The 21,919-nt window shown below is 43.1% G+C and overlaps 2 protein-coding genes across 2 annotated transcripts in view; both read right to left on the reverse strand.

Moving 5' to 3' along the window:
- Positions 1-21,919, reverse strand: part of SNAP47 (synaptosome associated protein 47) — a 280,665-nt gene that overhangs the window by 215,596 nt on the left and 43,150 nt on the right. The window lies entirely within an intron of this gene.
- Positions 3,750-21,919, reverse strand: part of MYL3 (myosin light chain 3) — a 31,027-nt gene continuing 12,857 nt past the window's right edge. The window contains exons 2-7 of the mRNA XM_064639880.1: positions 20,515-20,542; positions 14,941-15,090; positions 12,070-12,243; positions 9,700-9,777; positions 7,564-7,599; positions 3,750-4,073 (exon numbers count right to left, since the gene is read on the reverse strand). Coding sequence (XP_064495950.1) covers positions 7,571-7,599; positions 9,700-9,777; positions 12,070-12,243; positions 14,941-15,090; positions 20,515-20,542 — 459 coding nt within the window. The 3' untranslated portion in view covers positions 3,750-4,073; positions 7,564-7,570. The remainder of the gene's footprint in view (positions 4,074-7,563; positions 7,600-9,699; positions 9,778-12,069; positions 12,244-14,940; positions 15,091-20,514; positions 20,543-21,919) is intronic.

Below are 21,919 nucleotides of genomic sequence, written 5' to 3' on the forward strand. Positions count from 1 at the left end.
GCTGTGAGAGGGGAATAAATAGGATTTGCCTCATTGGAGGCTCAAAAACCAGGGCTGGATTTAATGCTGTTGTGGGGGGGATCAAATGATGCTCTAAAAGAATCCTCAGCACTTTCCTGGCACCACCAGTGTCCAAGTTTTTTAATGGAATTCCATTTAGCAGCTTCTCTTTTGGAAAGGGGATCCTGACTTTTCCCGACCCCAAAGCAAAACATCACCTGAGATGCTAGTGCCGTGAAATTTGGGTGAGTGAAGGGAATATTCCCAAATTCAGGGAAGTGGAGTGGAAATGAAAGGAATAACAATCCAGGAGGGATCGACCGAGTTATTCCCAGCTCAGGTTGCTGACTCCAACTGGAGTTTTCCGTGCAAATCCAGGTGTGGAATTTGTGTCTCCCCCTAACCCTAAACCTAATTCTAACCCTAATCCCAGCCCTAATCCTAACCCTAACCCTGATCCTAGCACTAACCCTCAAATCATGTTTAATTCAGACAAATCTGTCTTACAAATATTCCCCCTAACCCTAAACCTAACCCTAACCTTAACCTTAATTCTAATCCTAACCCTTGGTGCCCTTGGATTGGGATTAAACTTGAGCACGAGCCTTGCCTTGGAGAACCTTTCATTGAACTGAGGCTAAAACTCCAACTTTCCAGCCTTCCATGGTTAAAACTCCAACTTTCCATGGCACAGGCAGAGTCATGGCCAGGGCTGAGCTCCCCAGACCCCTCAGGGACCTTCTGCCATGAGAATTCCCAAAGGAAAGGATGCTCTGATCTCAATCCCCATATTGGAGCTCAACCTTCATCCCTGGAAGTGTCCAAGGGCAGGTTGGAGCGACCTGGGCTGGTGGAAGGTGTCCCTGCCCACAGAAAAAGCTTTAAGGTCCCTTCCAACGAAAATCATCCCGGATTTATGATTCTCTGGGAATATTTGGCCTCCCAGCTGCAGAGTTTGGGATGCTGTGGCTGCCCGGGGGACACCCGAGCCCAGGCTGACGTTCTCCTCATCCCAAAAAACCAGGCTGAGACTCTTCCTCCCCAGCTGAGGAGACAGTGCTGATGACAAAGGGCTTTGGGAATTCGGGAGCAGCTGCCAGAGGGCACCGGCACATCCCCCCGGGAGCCAACTTCCCGCTGCTGCTATTTAGGGCAGGGGTGGTGGATTAAAGGGATCCTTTCCAAGGTCAAACCCTGTTTCAGAGCCAGGGTAAACACTTCAGGAAGTCTGACAACGCTCCAGCCTGGTTTTATGTCCACAAACCCTGCAAAAAAAAAAATAACACAACCATCAGACAAACTAATAAATAACACAGAAATAACAAGATGCCAAATTGGGCTCCTTTGCCACAAACCCAAAGATTTGAAACACAAAAAAAAAAACCCGGAACAGCTGCAGGGATGTGGCCCAGGGGATGGGTTTATTTGCAGTCTGAAGATGTTTTCAAGGTCAGAGGTGGTTTGTGGGGGGCAAAGTCTGCGCCCCTGGGCCGGGCTAAATAAAGTCCTAAATAAAGTCCTCTCAGGGGGAAAATTCAACCCATAATTTATGGGATGGTTTGGGCCACCTGGGTTTGTGTGGAGGAGCTCGGACTCAAAGCCCCCTCAGGGATCTGAGGAGCTGCTCCTGCTCATCAAACCCACAGGGAAAAGGGAAAGGAGGAAGGACAGAGTCCAAAGCAGAGGATGATTTGCTCCGAGGAATTATGGCCCCAGTCCCACTGGGGTTATCCCAGGTGTTTGTCACCCCATGGCAGACCTTTCCCACGTTCATTTTTGGAGGATTTTGCTGCCTGGTTGCTTTTATTCCCTGTCACGCTGTGGTGGATGGGATCCCCCAAAAATGGGATTCCTTAGGGCAGTTTTGGGGGGCTCAGTCTCTAATCCCACTCAGACACCAACTCCTCTGCAACGGAGCAGCACAGAATCCTGGAATGGTTTGGGTGGGAAGAGACCTTAAAGATCATCTCATTCCAACCCCCTTCACCATCCCAGCTTTCTCCAAGCCCCATCCTGGCCTTGCACATCTCCTTGTCTTTCCCAGAGGACCAGGATCCACGGATTTTGTATTTATCCCAGTTCCATTCCCATGTGTCTCTGAGTCCACACAACTCTGCAACCCCTTTTTTCATCTTTCCCTGTCGAAGTTTTCCCGTGTCTGTGCCTGGTTCACTCATCCCTGAGTGGAAATCCACCTGGGAAGGGAGGGATTTGCCAGGAATGTCCGTGGATGTGTGTTTGGATGCAGGTCCTGGGTTGGTCTGAAGGACTAAACGTGCCTGCAATGGGAAAGGGGAATTCCAGGCTCCCCTCGTGCCCAAGAGGAGGGGGAAAGAGCAGAGCTGGGACTCTGGGATGTTCCCATGTTTAGGGTTGGAAAACCCTTTAAAGCAAAGGATTACAATCCCTAAAAACACATCTCTTCCAGGAACTGCTCTGGGGGAACAGGGAGGCTCCACAGGAGGTGGGAAGTTGGGCAGGGAGGTTTTTTTGTCCCTTCTCTTCCCTTTGCTGATCCCAGCAAGAACCAATTCCCGGGGGGAACCTCAAGTCCCAAACCTCAGGAAGGCAGGAAGGGTGTGGAGCCAAGGACAACAGCTCCTGGAGACCCCCAAAAACACTTCCCCCCCTCTCCCCAGGGCCACCAGTAAGGAAAGGTTGGCTCCAGTTTGTTGGGGATTTGTTGTGCTCGGCCTGGCCCTGGATGTTGCAAAAACCAAGGACAGACCTTTCTTCTCCCTCCCCTCCCTCTCACAAATCCCTCCAGGAGAAAAGGACACAAGAAAACTTAAAAAAAAAAAAAATCTGGGAAAAAAAAAGAAAGAAAACAAAAAAAAAAACCCAAGCTCAAAATAAAATATGTATATAAAAATATAGGGAAGGTTTGGGAAGGTTTGGGAAGGTTTGGGAAGGGAAGGAAAGGGAAGGGAAATTAATATTTGTATCTCCCCAGACTTTGATAGTTGGTGTTCTCCTGTTCCCAGCAATTCTCCCCTGTGGGGTGACCTGACCTCCATGCACTTTTAATCCTGGTATTCCCATATTTCCCTGCTTTTCCTTCCTCCCCCAAGCCTTGAATGAGTTATTTTCTCAACCCCTCCTGCTCAAAGAGCCTGGTGAATATTTAGATTCTTTGGCATTTCCCAACAAACTTCCCAAGCCCAGCTTCCAAGGGCTCCTTTTCCCAGCCCTCAAGGATTTCTTTCCTTGGAAATTCTTGGAATTCTTATCCCCCAGAAAATGACCCCTCTTAATCCCTGTCCTTTTTCACGCTCCTCAACTTCCCTCTGCCTGCCCTGAGGTTTTTCCCACTGTTTTATTCCCTCTTCCCTCCCCCTCACCCAGACAATGAGGAAACCCAGAGAATCCCAGGTTTTACTGCAAAAACCTCCAGGACCAAGATTTGCAGATTAAAGCTGCTTTGGGAAAGGTTTTCCATGGTTTTTTAGGGCAGGCTGTTGGAATGGGAAGCAATCCTTGTGGAGAAAAGAGGTATTTTAGCAAACATTGTGTTTTCTTTGTTGTTTTTTTCCTTTTACATCTTTTTTTTTAACTGAGAAACGTATGAACAGGGTTCTGTTTGCTCCTAATTCCAGCTTTTCTCTAAATATTAAGAATATTCCTCGAATAAATGAGATTTTTACCCCTGATTCAGTTTCTTTTCTTTCTTCCACGCAATAAACACAAAGAAAAAATTGGTTTGGAGGGAAAAAAAAAAAGGAAGGAAGTGGTCAAATGACAAATACACTTTTTATTGATTTAGCCATGAAAAAATGATTCCCTTTTTCTCCCCTCTCCCTTAATTTTGTATTGCCGTTTATATCCCGTGTCAGAAAGAATTCCCAGGTATTCCTTGCTCGGATTCCAGTTTCTTCAGCTTCCTGAGCCTGTTGAAGCTCCTCAGGGATCCCCCTCTTCCCAGGAGGAAACAGGACAAACCAACCAAAGAAATATTGATCCAAATATCTTCAGGGACAGCACTTTTTGTGGCTCTGAGATGGGAATTGGGGCTGAGAAACAAGGAGACATTCCAGTCCATGGAATTCCAAGGGAATCTCAGTGGTTCTCTCGGCCTAGAAAATAAAGTTATTTTGAAGCGTTAGAGGAAGAAAGAAGGAACCCCCATCCCAGCAGGAATCAGCCTCAAGAATCCCCTCGGATCTGGGCTTGGCAGAATTGTCCCAGCCATTCCCAACCCTCCAATCTTTGCTCAGGGATGGACAAAACATGGGAAGCAGTGACAGGAGAGGCTCAGGGGGAAGGCTCGGCTTTCCAGGAAAACAACCCAGCTCTTGAGCGACTGGAGAGCTTTTCCTGCTTTTCTTTGTCTGTCTTCAGTCTCCCAACAGCAGGAATCCAGGGGGAAAGCTCAGCTTTCCAGGAAAACAACCCAGCTCTTGAGCGACTGGAGAGCTTTTCCTGCTTTTCTTTGTCTTCAGTCTCCCAACAGCAACGTCGGAGCTCAGGGATTTCTCTTGGATAACACCTGGATTTCAGGCAGGATTTAGTTCCTAAACCAGAAGGATCTGGTGCAGTCTGAGATCCTCATCAGGTCCTAATCCATGAGGATCTGGTGCAATCTGAGATTCTCATCAATTCCTAATCCATGAGGATTTGATTCAATCTGTGATCCTCATCAGTTCCTAAACCACAAGGATTTGATTCAATTTGAGATCCTCATGACTTCCTAATCCAGAAGGATTTGATGCAATTTGAGATCCTCATTGGTTCCTAAACCAGAAGGATTTGATTTGAGATCCTCATCAGTTCCTAATCCATAAAGATTTGATGCAATCTGAGATCCTCATGAGCTCCTAAACCAGAAGGATTTGATTCAATCTGAGATCCTCATCAGCTCCTAAACCAGAAGGATTTGATTCAATCTGAGATCCTCATCAGTTCCTAAACCACAAGGATTTGATTTAATCTGAGATCCTCATCAGCTCCTAAACCACGAGGATCTGGTGCAAAAAAAAAAAAAAAAAAGAAAACCAAAAAACCCAAGTTCTCCTTTTTTAGCTTGTTTAGGTTTTGGTTCAGTTATATCTCGGAACAAAAGTGCCCAAAAAACCTGGATGTGACTCCGACTGAACTCCCTCCCTGAGGGGACAGGGAGCATATCACGAGTCCCCCCCACAACAGACAGATGTGGGAAAAGTCAGCTCCAAAACCCAAACCGAGCTGGGATCAGCCGGAAAAACAACTCCAGAGGGAAAAGAACGGAACCCAGCAGAGCAAACCCAAACCAAGCCCGATAAACAAAGGCCCTGCTTTTCCCAGGATCAGCATTCCTGAAGGGATGGAGTTGGTCACCTCCCTCCCCAGGAGCGGGATGGAGAGCTCCAGCCAAAGCCAGCTTTTCCAGGAAAGCAGGAATGAGAGCTCCAGCCAAAGCCAGCTTTTCTGGGAAAGCAGGAATGAGAGCTCCAGCCAAAGCCAGCTTTTCCAGGAAAGCGGGAATGAGAGCTCCAGCCAAAGCCAGCTTTTCCGGGAAAGCAGGAATGAGAGCTCCAGCCAAAGCCAGCTTTTCTGGGAAAGCAGGAATGAGAGCTCCAGTCAAAACCAGCTTTTCCAGGAAAGCGGGAATGAGAGCTCCAGTCAAAGCCAGCTTTTCCAGGAAAGCAGGATGGAGAGCTCCAGCCAAAGCCAGCTTTAACAGGAAAGCAGGAATGAGAGCTCCAGCCAAAGCCAGCTTTTCTGGGAAAGTAGGAATGAGAGCTCCAGCCAAAGCCAGCTTTTCCGGGAAAGCAGGAATGAGAGCTCCAGCCAAAGCCAGCTTTTCCAGGAAAGCAGGAATGAGAGCTCCAGCCAAAGCCAGCTTTTCCAGGAAAGCAGGAATGAGAGCTCCAGCCAAAGCCAGCTTTTCTGGGAAAGTGGGAATGAGAGCTCCAGCCAAAGCCAGCTTTTCCAGGAAAGCAGGAATGAGAGCTCCAGCCAAAACCAGCTTTAACAGGAAAGCAGGAATGAGAGCTCCAGCCAAAGCCAGCTTTTCCAGGAAAGCGGGAATGAGAGCTCCAGCCAAAACCAGCTTTTCTGGGAAAACAGGAATGAGAGCTCCAGCCAAAGCCAGCTTTTCTGGGAAAACAGGAATGAGAGCTCCAGCCAAAGCCAGCTTTTCTGGGAAAGCAGGAATGAGAGCTCCAAACAAAACCAGCTTTAACAGGAAAGCAGGAATGAGAGCTCCAGCCAAAGCCAGCTTTTCTGGGAAAGCAGGAATGAGAGCTCCAAACAAAGCCAGCTTTAACAGGAAAGCAGGAATGAGAGCTCCAGCCAAAGCCAGCTTTTCTGGGAAAGCGGGAATGAGAGCTCCAGCCAAAGCCAGCTTTTCCGGGAAAGCAGGAATGAGAGCTCCAGCCAAAGCCAGCTTTTCCAGGAAAGCAGGAATGAGAGCTTCAGCCAAAACCAGCTTTTCCGGGAAAGCGGGAATGAGAGCTCCAGCCAAAGCCAGCTTTTCCAGGAAAGTGGGAATGAGAGCTCCAGCCAAAGCCAGCTTTTCCAGGAAAGCAGGAATGAGAGCTCCAACCAAAGCCAGTTTTTCCGGGAAAGCAGGATGGAGAGCTCCAGCCAAAGCCAGCTTTTCCAGGAAAGCGGGAATGAGAGCTCCAGCCAAAGCCAGCTTTTCCAGGAAAGCGGGAATGAGAGCTCCAAACAAAGCCAGCTTTAACAGGAAAGCAGGAATGAGAGCTCCAGCCAAAGCCAGCTTTTCTGGGAAAGCGGGAATGAGAGCTCCAGCCAAAGCCAGCTTTTCCGGGAAAGCAGGAATGAGAGCTCCAGCCAAAGCCAGCTTTTCCAGGAAAGCAGGAATGAGAGCTTCAGCCAAAACCAGCTTTTCCGGGAAAGCGGGAATGAGAGCTCCAGCCAAAGCCAGCTTTTCCAGGAAAGTGGGAATGAGAGCTCCAGCCAAAGCCAGCTTTTCCAGGAAAGCAGGAATGAGAGCTCCAACCAAAGCCAGTTTTTCCGGGAAAGCAGGATGGAGAGCTCCAGCCAAAGCCAGCTTTTCCAGGAAAGCGGGAATGAGAGCTCCAGCCAAAGCCAGCTTTTCCAGGAAAGCGGGAATGAGAGCTTCAAACAAAGCCAGCTTTTCCGGGAAAGCGGGAATGAGAGCTCCAGCCAAAGCCAGCTTTTCCGGGAAAGCGGGAATGAGAGCTCCAGCCAAAGCCAGCTTTTCCAGGAAAGCGGGAATGAGGGATGAGCAGGAAACGCCGGCGGCAAAGTTCCCTGAGGGCGCCGCGGGTTGGACACCACGACTGCCCAAAGCCAGGAAATGTCCTGGAAAAGTCTTTTCCTGGGAAATAAATGCCTTTGTCCCGGGGGGTTGGGATGCAGAATTGTGGGAGGCCGTTAATTTTCCTCCTGGAAAGGGTTTTGTTGTTCCTTCTTGTCTCTTTTTCCTGGTTTTTCCCTGCTCAGCTCAGTTCCCTCTCCTCGGCTTTTTGGGAGTCCCAGGATCCCGGAATACCCCAAATCCAGGGATTTTGAAGTCCCCGTGAAAAAATACCCGTCCTTTGAGGATTCCAATGAAATCCAATCAAATATTCTGTGGAATTCAGAGGGAAGACTCACCTGGAATTCAGTTTGCCATGATGTGTTTCACAAAAGCTGGGAAAAAAAAGAGGAAGAGAAGAGTCATCTCTATTTTAAATAAAATCCAATTACATCTAATTTTGAATTTCAAAAGAAAAGAAATAGAGGTTTTGATGTAATAATTCCCTTATTTTGTGAATTTTGTCAATTTATTAATTCATGGGATTTGTAAATAGAAGGAGAGCATTGACCCAAATATTTATTAAATGTGTTAATTTTATTATTGTGAACAGGATAGATCAATTAAATCCCCAGGATGATACAATGGTCACTGATTACCCTTAAAATAAAATAATAAAATAAAATAAAATAATAAAAATAAAATATAAAATAAAATATAAAATAAAATAAAATAATAAAATAATAAAACAAAATAAAATAATAAAAATAAAAAATAAAAAATATAATAAAATATAAAATAAAATAAAATAAAATAAAATAAAATAAATAGTAAAATAAAATAAAATAAAAATAAAATAATAAAATAAAATATAAAATAAAATAAAATATAAATTAAAATAAAATAATAAAATAAAATATAAAATAAAATAAAATAATAAAATAAAATAAAAAATAAAAATAAAAATGAAATAAAATAAAAAATAAAATAAAAAATAAAATTAAATAAAATATAAAATTAAATAAAATATAAAATAAAATAAAAAATAAAATAAAATAAAATAAAACAAGAAAAAAAGGAAAGGAAGGAAGGAAGGAAAGGAAAGGAAAAAGGAAAGAAGGAAGGAAGGAAGGAAGGAAGGAAAGAAGGAAGGAAGGAAGGAAGGGAGGAAGGAAGGAAGGGAGGAAGGAAGGAAGGAAGGAAGGAAGGAAGGGATTAAATGAGTTCCAGAAAAGTAAATGAGAAATTCAAGGGTGATTTCAGGTGGAATCACAAAAAATAAAATAAGTAAAATAAAAAATAAAAATTAAAAAATGAAATTAAGGAAATAAAATAAAATAAATAATGAAATGAAATTACATGAAATAAAATGAAATGAAATGAAATAAAACAATGAAATAAAATAAAAGTAAAAAAATTAAAATTAAAAAAGTAGATTAAAATAAAGTAAAATAAAATAAAATAAACATTGATTCAAATAAAATAAAATAATAAAGTAAGATTGAGCACCTTCCACCTTCCATATTTTCTGCCAGTCTCAAAAGGGATGTGAATCCTTTTTTTGAGAGGACAAGGAATTGTGGGATCAGGTAGAAAAAATAACATTAAAATTAAAAAAAATCGGCAAATAAAAGAATAATTTACAGAAAGGACCATGGTCATTATTTATGGAAAATCGAATTAACCTTCAATAAATAGAATTTACCAGATGAATTATAGGCTCTGAATCGGTCTGAAATTTGGGAAAGCACAGGTCCTGCTGCAGGTTTTCCAGGGATTTGAACTTTTCCAGGATAAATTTAGTAAAGTCTTCAGACCCACCTTCGTAGTTGATGCAACCATTGAAAATAAAAATAAAGAAAAGAAAAGAAACAAGAAAAAAAGGAAGGGAGGAGGGAAGGAAGGGAGGAAGGAAGGAAGGAAGGAAGGAAGGAAGGAAGGGATCAAGTGAGTTCCAGAAAGGTAAACAAGAAATTTGAGGGTGATTTCAGGTGGAATCACAAAAAATAAAATTAAGTAAAATATTAAAACAAAAAAATAAATAAATTAAGGAAATAAAATAAAATAAATAATGAAATGAAAGGAAATGAAATAATGAAATAAAATAAAATAAAATAAAATAAAATAAAATAAAATAAAATAAAATAAAATAAAATAAAATAAAATAAAATAAAATAAAATAAAATAAAATAAAATAAAATAAAATAAAATAAAATAAAATAAAATGAAATAAAATAAAATAAAATAAAATAAAATTAAAATAAAATTAAAATAAAATAAAGTAGATTAAAATAAAGTAAAATAAAATGAAATAAACACAGATTAAAGTAAAATAATATTTATGAAAAATCAAATTAACCTTCAATAAATAGAATTTACCAGATGAATTATAGGCTCTGAATCAGTATAAATTTTGGGAAAGCACATGTCCTGCTGCAGGTTTTCCATGGATTTGAACTTTTCCAGGATAAATTTAATAAAGTCTTCAGACCCACCTTCGTAGTTGATGCAGCCGTTGGCATCTTCCTGCCCAGCCATGAGTTTATCGACCTCCTCCTCCGTCAGCCGCTCCCCTGCACGGGAAACAAACCAGGAGCGTCAGCTGGGAATTCCCACATTCCCAAAGGACACGGGAGAGAGAAAACAGTATTTGGGAATTCAGAGATTCCCAAAGGACACGGGAGAGAGAAAACATTATTTGGGAATTCAGAGATTCCCAAAGAACATGGGAGAGAGAGAGAAAACGTTGCTTGGGAATTCAGAGATTCCCAAAGAACACAGGAGAGAGAAAACATTATTTGGGAATTCCAAGATTCCCAAAGGACATGGAGGAGAGAGAGAGAAAACATTATTTGGGAATTCAGAGATTCCCAATAAACACAGGAGAGAGAAAACATTATTTGGGAATTCAGAGATTCCCAAAGAACACAGGAGAGAGAAAACATTATTTGGGAATTCAGAGATTCCCAAACAACATGGAGGAGAGAGAGAAAACATTATTTGGGAATTCAGAGATTCCCAAAGAACATGGGAGAGAGAAAAAACATTATTTGGGAATTCAGAGATTCCCAAAGGACATGGAGGAGAGAGAGAAAAAAAAATTTGGGAATTCAGAGATTCTCAAAGAACATGGAGGAGAGAGAGAGAAAACATTATTTGGGAATTCCGAGATTCCCAATAAACACAGGAGAGAGAAAACATTATTTGGGAATTCCGAGATTCCCAAACAACATGGAGGAGAGAGAGAGAACATTATTTGGGAATTCAGAGATTCCCAAAGAACATGGAAGAGAGAAAAAACATTATTTGGGAATTCAGAGATTCCCAAAGGACATGGAGGAGAGAGAGAGAAAACATTATTTGGGAATTCAGAGTTTCCCAAAAAACACGGGAGAGAGAAAACATTATTTGGGAATTCCCACATTCCCAAAGAACACGGGAGAGAGAAAACATTATTTGGGAATTCAGAGATTCCCAAACAACATGGAGGAGAGAGAGAAAACATTATTTGGGAATTCAGAGCTTCCCAAAGAACATGGGAGAGAGAGAGAGAAAACATTATTTGGGAATACAGAGATTCCCAAAGAACACGGGAGAGAGAAAATAGTATTTGGGAATTCAGAGATTCCCAAACAACACGGGAGAGAGAAAATAGTATTTGGGAATTCCAAGATTCCCAAAGAACACAAGAGAGAGAAAACATTATTTGGGAATTCAGAGATTCCCAAAGAACACAGGAGAGAGAAAACAGTATTTGGGAATTCAGAGATTCCCAAACAACATGGAGGAGAGAGAGAGAAAACAGTATTTGGGAATTCAGAGCTTCCCAAAGAACATGGGAGAGAGAGAGAGAGAGAAAACATTATTGGGGAATTCAGAGATTATTAAAATAAAATAAAATAAAATAAATAATAAAAAATAAAATAAAATAATAAAATTAAATAAAATTAAATAAAGCAAAATGAAATAAAATAAAATAAAATAAAATGAAATAAAATGAAATAAAATGAAATAAAATAAAATAAAATAAAATAAAATAAAATAAAATAAAATAAAATAAAATAAAATAAAATAAAATAAAATAAAATAAAATAAAATAAAATAAAATAAAATAAAATAAAATAAATGAAATGAAATGAAATGAAATGAAATGAAATGAAATGAAATGAAATGAAATGAAATGAAATGAAATGAAATGAAATGAAATAAATGAAATGAAATGAAATGAAATAAAATAAAATAAAATAAAATAAAATAAAACAAGAAACGAAAGGAAGGAAGGAAGGAAGGAAGGAAGGAAGGGATCAAATGATTCCCAGAAAAGTAAATGAGAAATTCAAGGGTGATTTCTGGTGGAATCACAAAAAATAAAATAAAAAAAATTAAAAAAAAATTAAATTAAGGAAATAAAATAAAATAAATAATGAAATTAAATGAAACTAAATGAAATGAAATGAAATAATGAAATGAAATGAAATGAAATGAAATAAAATGAAATAAAATAAAATCAAGTAAAATGAAATAAAATAGAGTAAAATAAAATAAAATAAAGTAGAATAAAATTAAATTAAATTACATTAAATTAAAATAAAATAAAGTTAAATAGAATTAAAATAAAATAAAAAAATAAAATAAAAATAAAAGTAAAAATAAAAATAAAAATAAAATAAAATAAAATAAAATAAAATAAAATAAAATAAAATAAAATAAAATAAAATAAAATAAAACAAAATAAAACAAAATAAAACAAAATAAAATAAAATAAAATAAAATAAAATAAAATAAAATAAAATAAAATAAAATAAAATAAAATAAAATAAAATAAAATAAAATAAAATAAACTGCAAAGCTGCAGCAGCCCTCACCCAGGGTAGCCAGGACGTGGCGCAGCTCGGCCCCCATGACCGTCCCGTTGCCCTCCTTGTCGAAGACCCGCAGCCCCTCCACGAAGTCCTCGTAGGTGCCCGTGTCCTTGGTCTTGGCGATGTGCTGCAGCATGGGCAGGAAGGTCTCGAAGTCAATCATCTTGGAGTTCATCTCTGCAGGGACACGGAGGGGAGAAACGTTTGCCTGGAGTCTGTGAGAGCTGAGGGGCCACCGTGGGACACCCACCATGGGACATCAGCCATGGGACACCCACCATGGGACATCATCCATGGGACATCATCCATGGGACATCAGCCATGGGATATCAGCCATGGGACATCAGCCATGGGACATCAGCCATGGGATATCAGCCATGGGATATCAGCCATGGGACATCAGCCATGGGATATCAGCCATGGGACATCAGCCATGGGACATCCACAATGGGATATCCACTGTGGGACACCCACCATGGGACATCAGCCATGGGACATCAGCCATGGGACATCCACAATGGGATATCCACTGTGGGACACCCACCATGGGACATCATCCATGGGATATCAGCCATGGGACATCATCCATGGGACATCATCCATGGGACATCAGCCATGGGACACCCACCATGGGACATCAGTCATGGGATATCAGCCATGGGACATCATCCATGGGACATCAGCCAGGGGACATCAGCTATGGGACATCCACAATGGGATATCCACTGTGGGATACCCACCATGGGACATCAGCCATGGGACATCAGCCAGGGGACATCAGCCATGGGATATCAGCCATGGGACATCAGCCACGGGACATCCACAGTGGGATATCCACTGTGGGACACCCACCATGGGACATCAGCCATGGGACATCCACTGGGATATCCACTATGGGATACCCACCATGGGACATCACCCATGGGATATCAGCCATGGGACACCCACCATGGGATACCCACTATGAGATATCCACCATGGGATACCCACCATGAGACATCAGCTATGAGATATCAGTCATGGGACATTCACAATGGGATATCCACTGTGGGATACTCACCATGGGATATCCACCATGGGACATCCTCCATGGGATACCCGCCATGGGACACTCACTGTGGGACACCCACTGTGGGACACCCACTGTGGGATATCCACCATGGAACATCATCCATGGAACACCCACCATGGGACAGCATTCATGGGACACCCACCATGGGACACCCACCATGGGACATCACCCATGGGACAACCAGCATGGGATACCCAGTATGGGACACCCACCATGAGACACCCACTATGGGATATCCACTCACCATGGGACACCCTGGAACACCCACCATGGGACACCCACTGTGGGACATCATCCATGGGACACCCAGCATGGGATATCCAGTATGGAACACCCACCATGGAACACCCACCATGGGACACCCACCATGGAACACCCACTGTGGGATATCATCCATGGGATACCCACCATGGGACACTCACTCTGGGACACCCACCATGGGACATCATCCATGGGACACCCAGCATGGGATATCCAGTATGGGACACTCACCATGGGACACCCACTGTGGGATATCATCCATGGGATACCCACCATGAGATACTCACTCTGGGACACCCGTTATGGGACATCATCCATGGGACACCCACCATGGGACACTCACCATGGGACACCCAGCATGGGATATCCAGTATGGAACACCCACCATGGAACACCCACCATGGGACACCCACCATGGAACACCCACCATGGGACGCTCACCATGGCACATCATCCATGGGACACCCACCAGGGAACACCCACCATGGGACATCATCCATGGGACACTCACCATGGGACATCATCCATGGGACACCCACCAGGGAGCACCCACCATGGGACACCCACCATGGGACACCCACCATGGGACACTCACCATGGGATACCCACTGTAGGATATCATCCATGGGACACCCACTATGGGACACTCACCATGGGACACTCACCATGGGACACCCACTGTGGGACACCCACTGTGGGATATCATCCGTGGGACACCCACTATGGAACACTCACTATGGGACATCATCCATGGGACACTCACCATGGGACACCCACTGTGGGACACCCACTGTGGGATACCCACCGTGGGATACCCACCATGGGATACCCACCATGGGATACCCACAATGGGATACCCACTATGGGACACTAGCCATGGAACACCCACTGCAAGATGTCCACTGTGGGATACCCACCATGGGATACCCACCATGGGACATCATCCATGGGATAACCACCACGGGACACCCACCATGGAACACCCACCATGGAACATCCACCATGGTATACCCAACATTGGACAGTCACCATGGGATACCCACTGTGGGATATCATCCATGGGACACCCACTATGGGACACTCACCACCCCATCCACCATGGGTACAAGAACTGTCCCAAAATTCTGGCTAAAGGGGAGAGAAGAGCACAGAAACAGGGAGGTATTTCTGCAAACATCCCACACCTTCTCACACATCTTTTGCAGAACAATCTGTGCCCTCACCACCAGTCCATCCCTTTGTTTTTTGGGATGGCTTTGGAATATCTGTATTTTTTAGTCAACACACACAAATTCCTGCCATCAAAGCAATTTTAAAAGGGAAAAACTTATCAAGGCAAAACACATTGATGGACAGGGTTAAATTAAACTCTTCTCAATTTGTTGACTGCAAGGCCACTTCTTTCCTCATTTATTTTTCGGATTCACAGCCCTTGTTGCCCCAAAATTAACGTCTCTGTCAGAAAAATGGAGAGATCTCACGGGTAATTCTTGGAGTGACCTTTTCCAAAACACACACACACACAATGGGAGGGCACCAACCTTCTGGTTTGGGTCTGCCCAGCAGCTTCATGACCTCAGCCTGGGTGGGGTTCTGCCCCAGAGCTCTCAGGACATCCCCACACTGGGCATAAGTGATTTTCATCTCCGATTTTGGGGTCCGGTCGAAGAGGGAAAACGCTTCCTTAAATTCTGGGGGGCGAAAAGAGAAGGAGAGATTCATTCCAGAGACAAATCTGCCTGAGCCTTTCATTTTTGAGTTTGGGAGCAGCCTCGATGAGCTTTGTTGCCTCTGTTATCTGCAGGGTTTGGATTCCTCCTCCCCCGGGTTTTCCGGTTCCATCAGGGATGGGATCGGAGAGGTCGAATGTTTTTCTCCTGGTATTTCCTCCTCAGTGAAAGTGCAGAAAACAGGGCAGGAATGGTTGGCCTTGAGAGCTTTCCAGCTCCTCGGGAACACTCGGGAAGGCCCAGGATTCAGCAGGAATTCTGCTGCTGGGATAACTGGATATTGCGTTAAACGTGAGGCGCTCAGAGAGCAACAGCACCCGGAGGTGAAGGAGCATCTTCATCAGCAGGGAACAAGACATTCCACGAGGAAATACTGGAATTGTGAACAAAAAATGCCATCACGAAGTACTGCAATTATGAGCAAGATATGCCATGATCAAAAACTGGAACTGTGAGGAAGAAATGCCATGATCAAAATCTGGCATTATGAGCAAGAGATGCCATGATCAAAAACTGGAATTATCGCCCAACAAGTGGTTGGTGAGGGAAGGTGAAGGTATATGGAAAACCTTATCCCAGAATCCCAGAACTGGTCAGGTTGGAAAGGACCACTCTGGGTCATCTGGTCCCTTGCAAGGCAGCCAGATCCTCTCCACAACATCCTTGGGAACATTCTTGGGAACATCCTCATGTCTCCTCTTCTGGCCCTAAACTGAGGTAGGAACATTCCCGTGGGAGATGGTCCCTGTTCCGCCCCCAATTCCCTGTGGATGTGGTGCCTGGGGACACGGCTTAGTGCTGGACCTGGCAGTGGTGGCTTGGTGGTTGGGCTTGATGATCTTCAAGATCTTTTCCAACCTAAATAATCCCGTGACTCCAATGGAGTCAGGGCAGGAGCCCAGGACACACCAGTTCCTCAGGTCCCTTCTCCCTGCTGGAGCTGCAGAATCAGAGGAACACCTCAGGGTGCAATAATAGGCTGTTATCCTTTCTTACCATCCTTGGTCTTTTATCTCTGCTATTATCCTTTATCCTTTACTCCATAGCACCCCATCCACAAATATCCCCTTGGCTTTAAAGCCTTGAATCCCTGAATCCCACCCTTGTCCTGCTGTTGCTCTTCTGCACATATTCCCCTCCCACTTTCCACACATAGTGAGTTTATCCCTCTTTTCCTGAAGTCCTGACCCATCCAGCCACTCAGCCCTTCCCTCTGCACACCGGATTTTCTCCATCTTTCCCTTCTCAATCCCTTCTCCTTCTCATTATCCCACTTCCTCCTTTTTTCCCTCTCTTCTCCTTTGCTTATTCCCCTCTGTTCCTCCTTCAGGATTTGCTTCCCCTCCTTTCTCCCTCCCTTTTCATTTTTATCATTCCACTCACATCTCACTCATCTCCTCCTTCATCCAAGACTTTCAAGCAACATTTTCTCCCTTGGGACTAATTAACATTCCCTTTGTTTTCTCCTTTGCATTCTCCTCTCCTGGCTCTCTGCTCCTGTCCCTGGTCCCTTTGCCAGCCCCTCACTCCAGCAGAGGGCAACCTTGGATTTTCCAGGGCTCCTTGCTGGCGGTGGGAAGGGCTCAGAGACCCTTTCCCAGGCCTGTCCTGGTGGTCTCAGCTCCTGAGGTGAAGGACAAACCCACCCACCCCCCCTGAGCTCCTCATCCACCCACCACTCCCCTGCTCCCTGGCCCCGACTGCCTGAGTGACCCCCAAACATTCCCAACCCATCCCAGTCACTGCCAGCTCACATTCCCATTTTTTTCCCTTCTATTTCTATTTTTTTTATAATTTACATTTGCTGACTTGATGAAAATCCCCATCAAAGCCACCAAAGCAGCCTGGCCAGGGTGTCCTCTGCCCTCCTGCAAGCCCCAAAACCACGGCCAGCGGCGATGGATATTTTCAACTGGCTAATTACTACCCCTCTGCTCCTCTTGAACAGCTCCTCTTCTGCCTTTTTCAGCAATTTTGGGGCTCAAGAGGCCAGAAAGGCAGTTTTATAAATAAATGTGGCCACAAGGGTTGGATTTCACTGGGGGTTGAGGGCACGGAGAGGTGGGTGTGGAGCTTCCCCCCCCCAGCCCGTTCTGCTCCTGAGAGCAACATTTTTGGGATCAATAGGATAATGAATCCCTTCAGGGACCCCTTGGAGCATCAAAGTCTCCTCCTTAGCAAGAGGAAGGGGTTGGAGTGTTCTAGAAGGGTTGGAAAAGGGCTTGAGGTGCTGCAGCCTCTGTTTCTCCTCCACCAGCTCAGTTCAGAGTCAGCTGCCAGAAACCAGTTGGGACAACGGAGAAGATCAGTGAGATCTAAGGGAGGGTGGAATTCCCAATGCTCTGGGAATATATATATATTTTTTATATATGTATATATAAAAAATATATATAAATATATAAATATATATAAATATATATAAATATATAAATATATAAAAATATAAATAAATATATAAATATATGAATATATAAATATTAGAATATATAAATATATAAATGTTTATATATAAAATATTTATATATTTATAAATATATATTTATATACTTAGATAAATATAAATTTATATATATTTAATATATATAAATATATATGAAAATATATATAATATATAAAAATATATATAAAAATATATAAGGGCTGTTGCATCTTATTTTTTTCATTTTATTTTATTTATACATAAATATATAAATATAAATATAACTAAATATATATATGTTTATATATAACACATAAAATATATTATATAAACATTTATATATATTTTATACATTATATATAAATGGATATAAATAGATATTATATATAAATATATATATTACATATTATATATTGTATAAAAATATATTTATATATATTAAATATATAAATATATTAATTTAATATTAATTATATATTAGTTAATATACATTAATTTATTTTATAAATATATATTATATGTTAAATATTATATATTGTATATTACATATAATATATATAACATATATACATATTATATATATAATATAATATATATTATATATATTATTATATATTATATAATATATATTATATTATATATTGTATATAATATAATATATTATATAATATATTATATATAATATATAATATATGATATAATATTATATAATATAATTATATATTATATATAATATATATTATATAATAATATATATAATGTATTATATATAATAGAATACATATATTAAATATAATATATTATGTATATACATTATATATTATTTATTATATTATATGTAGAAAATATATTTTTATATATAAAATATTATTATAGATATTATTATACATCTATTGATTAAAAAAACCTACATATAAAGGTGTGACAGGTGACCCTGACCTCCTGATGACTTCCTGGAAGAGGAAATTTGGCAAAATAAACAGTGCACAGAGAAGCTGGAAATGAACCCAAGAGCAAACAAAACCCAGAGAAATGGGAGAGAAACTCGACCAACCCCAAGCTCTGGAATTTGGTTGTCAATCTTCTTCCACTGGGCAAGGATTTGAGCTGCACAAGAGATCCCAGAGGGAATTCCAGACCCGGAGCAGCTCGGCTTCCCCGGGAGGAAAATCTGCTTTTAACAACTCTCAGTGGGTCTGACGACCCCCTGGGAACCAGAGAACCCCCCGAGGAAGAGGGAAAAGGGCAAAGAAGCAGAAAAGAGGAGGAGGAACTGAACTGAGGAGCTGCTGGAGGAGCAGGACTTTCCTGCTCAGTGCCAGGTGATGTCCAGGCCTTGGACACTCATGGAAGAACCTCAGGAACAAGTGTGGGATTAACCCCCAGTGGATTTTGGTTTCCTCCCCAGGGCCAGCACACAGGGGGTGACTCTGAGATGCTGCTGGAGCTGCTGGGGAGGGCTCAGCCATTATTTCCTTCCTGCCCCTTGATTTCCCCCCTGGAATTTCCAGGACATCCCATTCCCGAGTCCTGCATTCCCGGTTTTCCCCCAGAGCGTGCGACAAGAGCGAAAGTCAGCTGCCAAAAGAGAAGAAAACGAGGAAGAAGGCAGAGCTTTTCACTTCTAGAGATGTCCTGCATCTGCTCTGCAATCCTGGAGTCGTTTAGGTTGGAAAACCCCTCGGAGATCGTGGAGTCCAATCATTAAACCAGCACCAAAAAGCCACCACTAACCCCAAGTGCCACATCTCCAGGTGTGCTTTTGAGACCTGACCCCTTTTTGACCAGCCTGGATTCCCTCCAACTTTGTCCTTTCCCAGCCATTCCAACGGGCTGGTGGCCAGACAACCATCCCAGTTTTTCTGAACGTGTCTTTTCCCATTCCCTGATGGAATCTCTGGAGCAGAGAGAAAATGAGGCACTAATAAATGAGGAGCGTCCTTTCCAACCCCCAAAACTTCAGCTGAGGAGACTATCCAGATGTTTTGTGCTGCTGGAATGATCCCAAGGTTTGGAGCTCAGAATTGTGCCTCTCCTACGGTTCTCCCATGACTTTGGGACTTGAAAAGGGGCAAATTCCCAGAAATTAAAAGCTGCGTCCAGTCTTGAGTTACTTTTTGAGCTGTTGTTAGAAAATAGAAACTAAAGCCATTAAAGGGGGGCTTGAAAATCCATAATGTTGGAAGTCTGTGGCAAAGCCTGAGCCTCCAGGATATTATGGCATTTTCCAGTACAGAAAATCCCTCCTTCTGTATCTCTCCTCCCTGATTGATTTATTTTTTCCTGTTCCAATTAGCCCATTTTCTGATACCATCTTTTCCAGGCCCTGCCAAGTGCTTAAACACCAAAGCAAAGTTCTCCCAGATGTTTGATTCCATCCATCAACTAGCCTGGAAGTGAAAAAAAAGCAGGCTGGTAGCTGAGGAAAAAAAAAAAAGGGGACAGCTGCAGGCCCAGCGTTCCCAGATTTCAGGCCTGAGGTTTTGGTATCAGTTTCTTGGGCCGGGACGAAGGTTTTGGAAATTAATGCTGATGTTTTGCTTTGAAAGAAGAAAAAGAAAAGCCATTTCTGTCGTTATTTGCCGGTTTCTGGAGAACTGGAACACATTAAATTCTGATTGAATACAGGGAAAAGTTCTCCAAAGAGGGTTGGGGCACTTTCTCTTGAAAGGATTCATGGATTTTGTTTTTTTTTAGTGTGGGTTGTTGTTTTTTTTTTCTAAAAGTAAAAGCACATCTTTGGAGTGAGGTTTTGGGGGTGTAGCTGCTCTAAACGGTCCATGACTTTCTCCCTTTTCTTTAGCAGTTCACCACAGGGATTGGAGGAGGGACAGAGCACAGGAATGAAAGCACAGCTTTCCAAAGGTTGTTCCAATGTCACCCCCCCACCCCTGCTCATCCCAGCACTTGCCAGCACCTCCCAGGGATGGGATTTATTGTGCAGAGAAGAGAAACATCCTCCTCACCTTCGATCTGGTCGGGGGTGAACTCGACCTGCAAGACACAAAGAGGGAGCAGATCAATCCCAGGGAACTGAGGAACGGGAGGAGACACTGCTGGAGTCTCTGGCTCGTGCTGGTGGGAAGGTCCAGGGAAAAGACCTTCCCCTAGATCAGGTTGTCACATCCAACCTGGCCTTGGACACTTCCAGGGATCCAGGGGCAGCCCCAGCTTCTCTGGGCAACCTGGGCCAGGGCTTTCCCACCCTCCCAGAGAACAATTTCTTCCCAATATCCCACCTATCCCTGCCTTCACCTGCCTGGCTCCTCCTCGTCCTCCATCCCCCGTTGTTCTGTCACCAGAGCTCCCCAAAACCCACCAAAGCAAAGGTTTGGCTTCTTGAATTGATCTCCCAGGTCAAAACCCAGCAGTGGAATCCTTTGGTCTGAACTGAATCCCTTTTTCTGTAATCCTGAAGCCCTGAATGGTTTGGGCAGGAAATATTCAGATTTTTCCCAAATGTAGCACGACAGAAACAGGGTGCAAAGATCCCACTCTCCCAATTCTGTCTCAAGGGGGTTGTTTTTCTCCACCATTGCAGCCACCACCACCCCAAATACCTCCAGAGAATCCTGGAATAGTTTGGGTTGGAAAGGAGCTTAAGGATCATCCAGTGCCACCCTCTGCCATGGGCAGAACACCTCCCACCAGCCCAGGGTGCTCCAACCTGGCCTTGGACATTCCAGGGATCCAGGGGCAGCCACAGCTTCTCTGGGAAATCCATTCCAGTCCCTCCCCACCCTCCCAGCCAGGAATTCCTTCCCAATCTCCCACTTAACCTAAACCTGCCCTCTTTCAGCTGAAGGTCATTCCACCCCAGGGATGGAACAGCACAAAGTGCCAACCCCCCAGCAAATCCACTCCATCCTCAGGCACTTCCAGCTCCTGAAAAACCAAAGAGTAGCTGAACCTCTTCAAACTGTCACAGCTCCTGCCCTGCAGCTGTCTTGGAAAAGAAACAGGATCGAGCTGCCAAAGTGTCCCTGTGATAACAGGGGGGACAGAGAGAGCTCTGCTTTTGTTTTCCAGCACTCACAGGGTTCCCAAAATAATCCCTCTGGAACCCAGGACCACTTTCCAATGAGCCAAAACTTCCCTGTAGAAAATTAGAGAGTTCCAGAGTGGTTTGGGTTGGAAGGGACCTTAAGGATCATCTCATTCCACCCCCTGCCATGGGCAGGGACACCTTTCACCAGCCCAGGTTGCTCCAACCTGGCCTTGGACACTCCCAGGGATCCAGGGGCAGCCAGAGCTTCTCTGGCAAATCCATTCCAGTCCCTCCCCACCCTCCCAACCAGGAATTCCTTCCCAATACTCTCCCTGATATCCACTGTGGGGTCTGACAGGCACAGCTCCATCAAACCCCCAGGC

Source organism: Pseudopipra pipra, chromosome 1, assembly GCF_036250125.1.
Source record: "Pseudopipra pipra isolate bDixPip1 chromosome 1, bDixPip1.hap1, whole genome shotgun sequence".
NCBI classification, from domain to species: Eukaryota; Metazoa; Chordata; class Aves; order Passeriformes; family Pipridae; genus Pseudopipra; species Pseudopipra pipra.